General features: G+C 47.1%; 1 protein-coding gene across 2 annotated transcripts in view; it reads left to right on the plus strand.

Moving 5' to 3' along the window:
- Nucleotides 1–121: 121 nt before the first annotated feature.
- Nucleotides 122–11,320, plus strand: part of LOC124023901 (intraflagellar transport protein 74 homolog) — a 74,937-nt gene continuing 63,738 nt past the window's right edge. For both annotated transcript variants that reach the window (XM_046338063.1, XM_046338064.1), the window contains exons 1-8: nt 122–281; nt 534–670; nt 3,391–3,526; nt 6,462–6,510; nt 6,581–6,679; nt 6,860–6,920; nt 7,021–7,080; nt 7,195–7,256. In XM_046338063.1, coding sequence (XP_046194019.1) covers nt 569–670; nt 3,391–3,526; nt 6,462–6,510; nt 6,581–6,679; nt 6,860–6,920; nt 7,021–7,080; nt 7,195–7,256 — 569 coding nt within the window. In that variant the 5' untranslated portion in view covers nt 122–281; nt 534–568. The remainder of the gene's footprint in view (nt 282–533; nt 671–3,390; nt 3,527–6,461; nt 6,511–6,580; nt 6,680–6,859; nt 6,921–7,020; nt 7,081–7,194; nt 7,257–11,320) is intronic.

Consider the following 11,320-nt stretch of genomic DNA (forward strand, 5'->3'; position numbering starts at 1 on the left):
AAAATGTAGACTGGTTGCGCCCTCCACTGGACTAGAGAAGAATGTCTTTGATGTGTTAGTAAACGTGGCATACGTCAGTGGTCACGAGGGGTATGGTTTTGCAGAGGGAATTCCACTTCTCCGAGATTTCCCCCAAAGTCTCGCGGTAATGGTTGGTTGCTGTGGTAACGTCAAAAGAAGTGTACTGCTCGCTAGCTAGCTTGCTTGCTACAACAAAATACAAAACAATCAATTCACAGTCAAGTCATATTGAGCGGTTTGACACCTATACAAAACACGAGGTAAGTTGGTACACTTATATTATGCATTATAGCTACCTTGAAATTGCCCCGAGAAAAGAGACAACGGTTTCATTTGCAAACTAGCTAGCAACATCCAGCTAACATTAGCCTAGCTAGCTAACACGTTACTAGTAACTTAGCTAACTAACGGTACTTCGCTCGGAAATGCACCATGCCTCTGTTTAAGTTTAGCTTTGCCAACGTTACTCCAGCCAGTTGCTTGTCGTTGAAAGACTGATTTTACTCCTGCAGGATTTTGTGGAGAGGAGAGAAACCAGTGTGAAGAGATGGCGAGCCAGAGGCCACCGTCAGGGAGACCGATGAGTCGGGGGTCTCTTGTACCAGGGAGTGGTAGACCTCCACCCACAGCCGTTAGGGTCGGAACTGGGGTAAAGCCAAGTCACAGTTTTGATGTTTTCTTGCAGATCCCTGACTAACTATCATCACCCTTATACACACCTTCTGTAGCGTATGGGACCTACAGTACAGTTCATAATGAAAGTCCAAAAAAAGGGATTCAATGTAAAAAGGGATTAAAATTGACAATGTTTCCCTACAGATCTACACTTCCTGCCCCACATTTTCAAAGTTAATGAAAAAGTAGAGAATATTTTCTAAAAATAAATAAGAAAGAAAATGCAGGAGTGGGACTTTGGGACAAGTCTCTGAATGTCCTTGAGTGGCCCAGCCGGAGCCCAGACTTGAACCCGATTGAACATCTCTGGAGAGACCTTAAAAAGCTATGTAGCAATGCTCCTTATCCAACCTGACAGAGCTTAATAGAATCTACAGAGAAGAATGGGAGAAACTCCCCAAATACAGGTGTGCCAAGCTTGTAGCGTCATACCCAAGTAATTGCTGCTGAAGGTGCTTCCACCAAGTATTGACTCGTTTTAAAACATACAGTGGCTTATGAAAGTATTCACCCCCTTTGGTATTTTTCCTATTTTGTTGCCTTACAACCTGGAATTAAAATATATTTTTTGGGGGGGGGGTTGTCTCATTTGATTTACTCAACATACCTACCACTTTGAAGATGCAAAATATTTTTTATTGTGAAATAAACTAGAAATAAGATGAAAAAACAGAAAACTTGAGCATGCATAACTATTCACCTCCCCCAAAGTCAATACGTTGTAGAGCCACCTTTTGCAGCAATTACAGCTGCAAGTCTCTTGGAGTATGACTCTATAAGCTTGGCACATCTAGCCACTAGGATTTTTCCCATTCTTCAAGGCAAAACTGCCTCAGCTCCTTCAAGTTGGATGGGTTCTGCTGGTGTACAGCAATCTTTAAGTCATACCACAGATTCACAATTGGATTGAGGTCTGGACTTTGACTAGGCCATGCCAAGACATTTAAATGTTTCCCCTTAAACCAGTGTTGCTTTATGCTTAGGTTCATTGTCCTGCTGGAAGCTGAACCTCTGGAAGCTGAACCTCTGCCCCAGTTTCAAATCTCTGGAAGACTGAAACAGGTTTCCCTCAAGCATTTCCCTATATTTAGCGTTTCACAGTCCCTGCTGATGGAAAAACATCCCCACTGCATGATGCTGCCACCACCATGCTTCACCGTGGGGATGGTGTTCTCGGGTGATAAGAGGTGTTGGGTTTGTGCCAGACATAGCGTTTTCCTTGATGACCAAAAAGCTACATTTGAGTCTCATCTGACCAGAGTACTTTCTTCCATATGTTTGGGGAGTCTCCCACATGCCTTTTGGCGAACACCAAACATGTTTGCCTATTTTTTTTCTTTAAGCAATGTTTTTTTTCTGGCCACTCTTCTGTAAAGCCCAGCTCTGTGGAGTGTACGGCTTAAAGTGGTCCTATGGACAGATACTCCAATCACCGCTGTGGAGCTTTTGCAGCTACTTCAGGGTTATCTTTGGTCTCTTTGTTGCCTCTCTGTTTAATGCCCTCCTTGCCTGGTCTGTGAGTTTTGGTGGGTGGCCCTCTCTTGACAGGTTTGTTGTGGTGCCATATTCTTTCCATTTTTTAATAATGTATTTAATGGCGCTCCGTGGGATGTTCAAAGTTTCTGTTATTTTTTTATAACCCAAAAACTGATCTATACTTCTCCACAACTTTGTCCCAGACCTGTTTGGAGAGCTCCTTGGTCTTCATAGTGCCGCTTGCTTGGTGGTGCCGCTTGCTTAGTGGTGTTGCAGACTCTGGAGCCTTTCAGAACAGGTGTATATATACTGAGATCATGTGACAGATCATGGGACACTTAGATTGCACACAGGTGGACTTTATTATGTGACTTCTGAAGGTAACTTGTTGCACCAGATCTTATTTAGGGGCTTCATATCAAAGGGGTGAATACATATGCACCCACCAAAAATGTTTAATTTCACTTCACCAATTTGGACTATTTTGTGCATGTACGTTATATTAAATCCAAATAAAAATCTATTTAAATTACAGGTTGTAATACAACAAAATAGGAAAAACGCCAAGGTGGATGAATAATTTTGCAAGGCACTATACACATTCATGACATCTTCATTAAAAAAATATCTATATTTTATTAATTTTGAAAATGTTTTATATTTTTTCTTTCACTTTGAAAATGTGGAGCAGGTTGTGAAGATCAGAAGAAGAAAAAAGTTATCCTTTTTAGATTTCAATTTAATGCAGGAAAATGTGACAATTGCAAGGGGTGTCTAGACTTTCACATGGCACTGTAGCAGGGTTCTCCTCAAAGAATGTAAGAGGGGGGCTGCGCCACCTTGTGGACTGGCTGTGTGCGCCGTTATTTAAACTTCATCCATTATCATTTAACACCATTTGTTGCTCTAGATTGCAGGAAATGGCAGTTACAGGTGTTAAAAAAATTAAATAACATCTCTGAGTCCAAGAGGGGTCATGGCCCACCTTCAGGCCTCCCCCTCCCCCCACTGTACTTAGCAGTACCACCTTGTTAAAAAATCCTGGGAGAACCCTGTGTGCTGAGAGATGATTTCAAGTAGATAGGTAGTGCTTACCAAGACATGATGTACTTTAGCTATTTAAAATCCTTTATAAATTGTAGCTCCTTTCTAGTTAATTTTAAAGTGGAATCTTAAGCAACATTTCTAGTTGAATAATGTCTTGTGTGTAATGTCTAGATTGTTCCGGGTACTGGGCGTCCTGGAACCAGAGGAGGAGCCCTAGGGACCCCTGGTGTTCTCTCTGCTCAAATTAAAGTGGCCGACCGGCCAGTCACCCAGCAGGGCCTGAGCGGCATGAAGACTGGCATGAAGGGTACAGTATTATTATTCACCTGTATTATAAACCTGTATCATTCACCCATATTATATACCTGTATTATTCACCTGTATTATTCACCTGTATTATTCACCTGTATTATACACCTGTATTATACACCTGTATTATACACCTGTATTATTCACCTGTATTATTCACCTGTATTATACACCTGTATTATACACCTGTATTATACACCTGTATTATTCACCTGTATTATTCACCTGTATTATACACCTGTATTATACACCTGTATTATACACCTGTATTATTCACCTGTATTATTCACCTGTATTATAATTTATTCGTTATTTTACCAGGTAAGTTGACTGAGAACACGTTCTCATTTGCAGCAACGACCTGGGGAATAGTTACAGGGGAGAGGAGGAGGGGGATGAATAAGACAATTCTAAACTGGGGATCATTAGGTGACCGTGAAGGTTTGAGGGCCAGATTGGCAATTTAGCCAGGACACCAGGGTTAACACACCTACTCTTACCATAAGTGCCATGGGATCTTTACTGACCTCAGAGAGTCAGGACACCAGGGTTAACACCCCTACTCTTACCATAAGTACCATGGGATCTTTAATGACCTCAGAGTCAGGACACCTGTTTAACGTCCCATCCGAAAGACGGAATTATAAACCTGTGTTATTCACCCGTATTATACACCTGCTATATACGCGGAGTGTACAAAACATTATATTGTGTTGCACCTCCGTTTGCCCTCAGAACAGCCTCAATTCCACAGGGATGCTGGCCCATGTTGACTAAAAGATGTTCCCACAGTTGTGTCAAGTTGGCTGGATGTCCTTTGGGTGGTGGGGTGGACCATTCTTGATACACACCGGAAACTGTTGAGTGTGGAAAAACCCAGCAACGTTGCAGTTCTTGACACATACAAACCGGTGTGCCTGGCACCTACTACCATACCCCGTTCAAAGACACTTAAATATATTTTGTCTTGCCCGTTCACCCTCTGAATAGCACACATACACAGTCCATGTCTCCATTGTCTCAAGGCTTAAAAACCCTTCTTTAACCAGTCTCCTTCCCTTCATCTTTAACCTGGTCTCCTTCCCTTCATCTTTAACCTGGTCTCCTCCCCTTCATCTTTAACCTGGTCTCCTCCCCTTCATCTTTAACCTGTCTCCTCCCCTTCATCTTTAACCTGTCTCCTCCCCTTCATCTTTAACCTGTCTCCTCCCCTTCATCTTTAACCTGGTCTCCTCCCCTTCATCTTTAACCTGGTCTCCTCCCCTTCATCCTTAACCTGGTCTCCTCCCCTTCATCTTTAACCTGGTCTCCTCCCCTTCATCTTTAACCTGTCTCCTCCCCTTCATCTTTAACCTGTCTCCTCCCCTTCATCTTTAACCTGTCTCCTCCCCTTCATCTTTAACCTGGTCTCCTCCCCTTCATCTTTAACCTGGTCTCCTCCCCTTCATCTTTAACCTGGTCTCCTCCCATTCATCTTTAACCTGGTCTCCTCCCCTTCATCTTTAACCTGGTCTCCTCCCCTTCATCTTTAACCTGGTCTCCTCCCCTTCATCTTTAACCTGACTCCTCCCCTTCATCTTTAACCTGTCTCCTCCCCTTCATCTTTAACCTGTCTCCTCCCCTTCATCTTTAACCTGTCTCCTCCCCTTCATCTTTAACCTGTCTCCTCCCCTTCATCTTTAACCTGGTCTCCTCCCCTTCATCTTTAACCTGGTCTCCTCCCTTCATCTTTAACCTGGTCTCCTCCCCTTCATCTTTAACCTGGTCTCCTCCCCTTCATCTTTAACCTGGTCTCCTCCCCTTCATCTTTAACCTGGTCTCCTCCCCTTCATCTTTAACCTGACTCCTCCCCTTCATCTTTAACCTGACTCCTCCCCTTCATCTTTAACCTGGTCTCCTCCCCTTCATCTTTAACCTGGTCTCCTCCCCTACATCTTTAACCTGTCTCCTCCGCTTCATATTTAACCCGATCTCCTCCCCTTCATCTTTAACCCGGTCTTCCCCCCTTCATCTTTAACCTGGTCTCCTCTCCTTCATCTTTAACCTGGTCTCCTCTCCTTCATCTTTAACCTGGTCTCCTCTCCTTCATCTTTAACCTGGTCTCCTCTCCTTCATCTTTAACCTGGTCTCCTCCCCTTCATCTTTAACCTGGTCTCCTCCCCTTCATCTTTAACCTGGTCTCCTCCCCTTCATCTTTAACCTGGTCTCCTCCCCTTCATCTTTAACCTGGTCTCCTCCCCTTCATCTTTAACCTGTCTCCTCCCCTTCATCTTTAACCTGGTCTCCTCTCCTTCATCTTTAACCTGGTCTCCTCCCCTTCATCTTTAACCTGGTCTCCTCCCCTTCATCTTTAACCTGGTCTCCTCCCCTTCATATTTAACCTGGTCTCCTCCCCTTCATATTTAACCTGGTCTCCTCTCCTTCATCTTTAACCTGGTCTCCTCTCCATCTTTAACCTGGTCTCCTCCCCTTCATCTTTAACCTGGTCTCCTCCCCTTCATATTTAACCTGGTCTCCTCCCCTTCATCTTTAACCTGGTCTCCTCCCCTTCATCTTTAACCTGATTGAAGTGGATTTAACAGGTGACTTCAATTGGGGATGATATCCTTCACCTGGATTCACCTGAACAGTCTGTATGTCATGGGAAAGAGCAGGTGTTCTTAATGTTTTGTACGATCATTTTATTCACCAGCCATATCTTTCCTCAGACATCAGTCCACGTTAATGTGTGGCACAGTCCCCAAAATATGTCCTTCGCTCCCTCTCTGGTAAAATATAAACATACAACGGTTTAGAACCTCCAAGTAAAAACACAACCTTATAATGTGCTGATTTTGGTATCGAAGTCTTGTCTCACACACAAATTATTTTCTAATCTGTCTGTCATGACATGAGATCTCTCTCTCTCTCTCTCTCTCGCTCTTATTTTCCAGGACCTCAGAGGCAGATTCTGGATAAATCCTACTACCTTGGCCTTCTCAGGTAAGCCTGAATAGAACATATAGAACCACGTGTTGTATACTGTATCGTCATGTGCCATGTGTCTCAACAGGAGTAAGATCAACGAACTGACAACGGAGACCAGCAAACTGCAGAAGGAGATTGACACCTTCAATCAGGAGAACTCTGTTTACCTCTCCTATGAGAAAAGGTAAAGTAATCAGATAGGAAATACACGATGCACAAATAGGCCTACGGGTTGTTTTTGTGTCGACAACTCGGAGACCCCCCCTTATTGATGTTGTTTAATCCTCAATTGGTTCTCAGGTTCTCATCATCCAAGGTTTATATGGATGGTCTCTAATGGTCCTGTTGTTTTACCCCCCTGCAGAGCAGAAGGACTTGCTGGTGAACTGAAAGATCTACAGGGACAACTGGCAGATTACAACATGGTACACACGGTTCTATTTGATGAAGACTATATGATGTTATTCTTTTAGGATGTACTAAACACTGCTGTTTACCCCTCTGTTTGTTTGTTCTGAATTTCAGCTCGTTGACAAGTTGAACACCAACACTGAGATGGAGGAAGTGATAAATGACTTCAATATGGTAACTACATTTGCTCATTTTAAGCAAACAGTTTTATACGTGAATTATCTCCGAGATAGAATACGTTTAGTTTCAGTCCTAACCCTGACTGTTTACATACTGTGTTTTGTGTAGTTGAAAGCACAGAACGACCGAGAGGCTCAAAGTATGGATGTCATATTCACAGAAAGACGAGAGTAAGTACTCAAACATTTATTTAATATGACACCAGGGGTCTCCAACCTACACCAGGGGGTCTCCAACCTACACCAGGGGGTCTCCAACCTACACCAGGGGGTCTCCAACCTACACCAGGGGGTCTCCAACCTTTTCTAACATGAGAGCTACTTAAAAAAAAAAAAGTAACATGTTGTGAGCAACTCATTTTCTAGCTTTCAAATAGGAAGATTCTCCTCTTCTTTTCTCCCCTGCAACTCTTACCCTGGTCCTTAGTGTACAAGAGGAAGAAGTGTACAATGTTGTCAACTCTTCCACTGGTCCTTAATGCACTACATTCTCTTGTACACTAAGGACCAGGGGAAGAGTTGACAACATAGTGCACTACTTTCTCTCTCCGGACCATGGGAAGAGTTGACAACCTAGTACACTACTTTCTCTTGTATACTATGTTGTCAACTCTTCCCTGGTACTTAGTGTACAAGAGAAAGTAGTCCTCTTAGTGACCTCCACTATGTTTGACCTGTTGGAGACCCCTGACCTCCAGTATGTTTGACCTGTTGGAGACCCCTGACCTCCACTATGTTTGACCTGTTGGAGACCCCTGACCTCCACTATGTTTGACCTGTTGGAGACCCCTGACCTCCAGTATGTTTGACCTGTTGGAGAACCCTGACCTCCAGTATGTTTGACCTGTTGGAGACCCCTGACCTCCACTATGTTTGACCTGTTGGAGACCCCTGACCTCCACTATGTTTGACCTGTTGGAGAACCCTGACCTCCAGTATGTTTGACCTGTTGGAGACCCCTGACCTCCAGTATTTTTGACCTGTTGGTGACCCCTGACCTCCACTATGTTTGACCTGTTGGAGAACCCTGACCTCCACTATGTTTGACCTGTTGGAGAACCCTGACCTCCAGTATGTTTGACCTGTTGGAGACCCCTGACCTCCAGTATGTTTGACCTGTTGGAGACCCCTGACCTCCAGTATGTTTGACCTGTTGGAGACCCCTGACCTCCAGTATGTTTGACCTGTTGGAGACCCCTGACCTCCACTATGTTTGACCTGTTGGAGACCCCTGACCTCTACAATGTTTGACCTGTTGGAGACCCCTGACCTCCACTATGTTTGACCTGTTGGTCACCTGTTGGAGACCCCTGACCTCCAGTATGTTTGACCTGTTGGAGACCCCTGACCTCCACTATGTTTGACCTGTTGGAGACTCCTGACCTCCACTATGTTTGACCTGTTGGAGACGCCTGACCTCCACTATGTTTGACCTGTTGGAGACCCCTGACCTCCACTATGTTTGACCTGTTGGAGACCCCTGACCTCCACTATGTTTGACCTGTTGGAGACCCCTGACCTCCACTATGTTTGACCTGTTGGAGACCCCTGACCTCCACTATGTTTGAGCTGTTGGAGAACCCTGACCTCCACTATGTTTGACCTGTTGGAGAACCCTGACCTCCACTATGTTTGACCTGTTGGAGAACCCTGACCTCCACTATGTTTGACCTGTTGGAGAACCCTGACCTCCACTATGTTTGACCTGTTGGAGACCCCTGACCTCCACTATGTTTGACCTGTTGGAGACCCCTGACCTCCACTATGTTTGACCTGTTGGAGACCCCTGACCTCCACTATGTTTGACCTGTTGGAGACCCCTGACCTCCACTATGTTTGACCTGTTGGAGACCCCTGACCTCCACTATGTTTGACCTGTTGGAGACCCCTGACCTCAAATCAAATCAAATCAAATTTATTTATATAGCCCTTCGTACATCAGCTGATATCTCAAAGTGCTGTACAGAAACCCAGCCTAAAACCCCAAACAGCAAACAATGCAGGTGTAAAAGCACGGTGGCTAGGAAAAACTCCCTAGAAAGGCCAAAACCTAGGAAGAAACCTAGAGAGGAACCGGGCTATGTGGGGTGGCCAGTCCTCTTCTGGCTGTGCCGGGTAGAGATTATAACAGAACATGACCAAGATGTTCAAATGTTCATAAATGACCAGCATGGTCAAATAATAATAAGGCAGAACAGTTGAAACTGGAGCAGCAGCACAGTCAGGTGGACTGGGGACAGCAAGGAGCCATCATGTCAGGTAGTCCTGGGGCACGGTCCTAGGGCTCAGGTCCTCCGAGAGAGAGAAAGAAAGAGAGAATTAGAGAGAGCATATGTGGGGTGGCCAGTCCTCTTCTGGCTGTGCTTGACGTGATGGGAGAACTGGGGCGGCAGGGTAGCCTAGTGTTTAGAGCGTTGGACTTGTACCTGGAAGGTCCCCGAGCTGACAAGGTACAAATCTGTCATTCTGCCCCTGAACAGGCAGTTAACCCACTGTTAACAGACAGCCAGTCATCCCACTGAATGGGACTATGCCTGGGGGGGGGGATAGGAGCAAACAGACAGTCATCCCACTGAATGGGACTATGCCTGGGGGAGGGGATAGGAGCAGACAGCCAGTCATCCCACTGAATGGGACTATGTCTGGGGGGGATAGGAGCAGACAGCCAGGCATCCCACTGAATGGGACTATGCCTGGGGGGGGATAGGAGCAGACAGCCAGTCATCCCACTGAATGGGACTATGTCTGGGGGGGGGATAGGAGCAAACAGACAGTCATCCCACTGAATGGGACTATGCCTGGGGGAGGGGATAGGAGCAGACAGCCAGGCATCCCACTGAATGGGACTATGCCTGGGGGGATAGGAGCAGACAGCCAGTCATCCCACTGAATGGGACTATGTCTGGGGGGGGATAGGAGCAGACAGCCAGGCATCCCACTGAATGGGACTATGTCTGGGGGGGATAGGAGCAGACAGCCAGGCATCCCACTGAATGGGACTATGCCTGGGGGGGGATAGGAGCAGACAGCCAGTCATCCCACTGAATGGGACTATGCCTGGGGGGGATAGGAGCAGACAGCCAGGCATCCCACTGAATGGGACTATGCCTGGGGGGGATAGGAGCAGACAGCCAGGCATCCCACTGAATGGGACTATGCCTGGGGAGGGGATAGGAGCAGACAGCCAGGCATCCCACTGAATGGGACTATGCCTGGGGGGGGGGATAGGAGCAGACAGCCAGGCATCCCACTGAATGGGACTATGTCTGGGGGGGATAGGAGCAGACAGCCAGGCATCCCACTGAATGGGACTATGCCTGGGGGGGGGGGGGATAGGAGCAGACAGCCAGGCATCCCACTGAATGGGACTATGCCTGGGGGGGATAGGAGCAGACAGCCAGGCATCCCACTGAATGGGACTATGTCTGGGGGAGGGATAGGAGCAGACAGCCAGGCATCCCACTGAATGGGACTATGCCTGGGGGGGATAGGAGCAGACAGCCAGGCATCCCACTGAATGGGACTATGCCTGGGGGGGGGGGATAGGGAGCAGACAGCCAGGCATCCCACTGAATGGGACTATGCCTGGGGAGGGGATAGGAGCAGACAGCCAGGCATCCCACTGAATGGGACTATGCCTGGGGGAGGGGATAGGAGCAGACAGCCAGGCATCCCACTGAATGGGACTATGCCTGGGGGGGGGGGGAATAGGAGCAGACAGCCAGGCATCCCACTGAATGGGACTATGTCTGGGGGGGATAGGAGCAGACAGCCAGGCATCCCACTGAATGGGACTATGCCTGGGGGGGGATAGGAGCAGACAGCCAGGCATCCCACTGACTGGGACTATGCCTGGGGGGGATAGGAGCAGACAGCCAGGCATCCCACTGAATGGGACTATGCCTGGGGGGGATAGGAGCAGACAGCCAGGCATCCCACTGAATGGGACTATGCCTGGGGGGGGGGATAGGAGCAGACAGCCAGGCATCCCACTGAATGGGACTATGCCTGGGGGGGATAGGAGCAGACAGCCAGGCATCCCACTGAATGGGACTATGCCTGGGGGGGGATAGGAGCAGACAGCCAGGCATCCCACTGAATGGGACTATGCCTGGGGGAGGGGATGGCCTTCCTGTGACATCGGGTGCTGGAGGTGTCATGGAGAGCAGGTAATTTGCCCCCTGGTGATGCATTGTGCAGACCGCACCACCCTCTGGATAGCCCTGCTGTTGTGG

The sequence above is a fragment of the Oncorhynchus gorbuscha genome, unplaced genomic scaffold (genome assembly GCF_021184085.1).
Source record: "Oncorhynchus gorbuscha isolate QuinsamMale2020 ecotype Even-year unplaced genomic scaffold, OgorEven_v1.0 Un_scaffold_1716, whole genome shotgun sequence".
Lineage (NCBI taxonomy): Eukaryota > Metazoa > Chordata > Actinopteri > Salmoniformes > Salmonidae > Oncorhynchus > Oncorhynchus gorbuscha.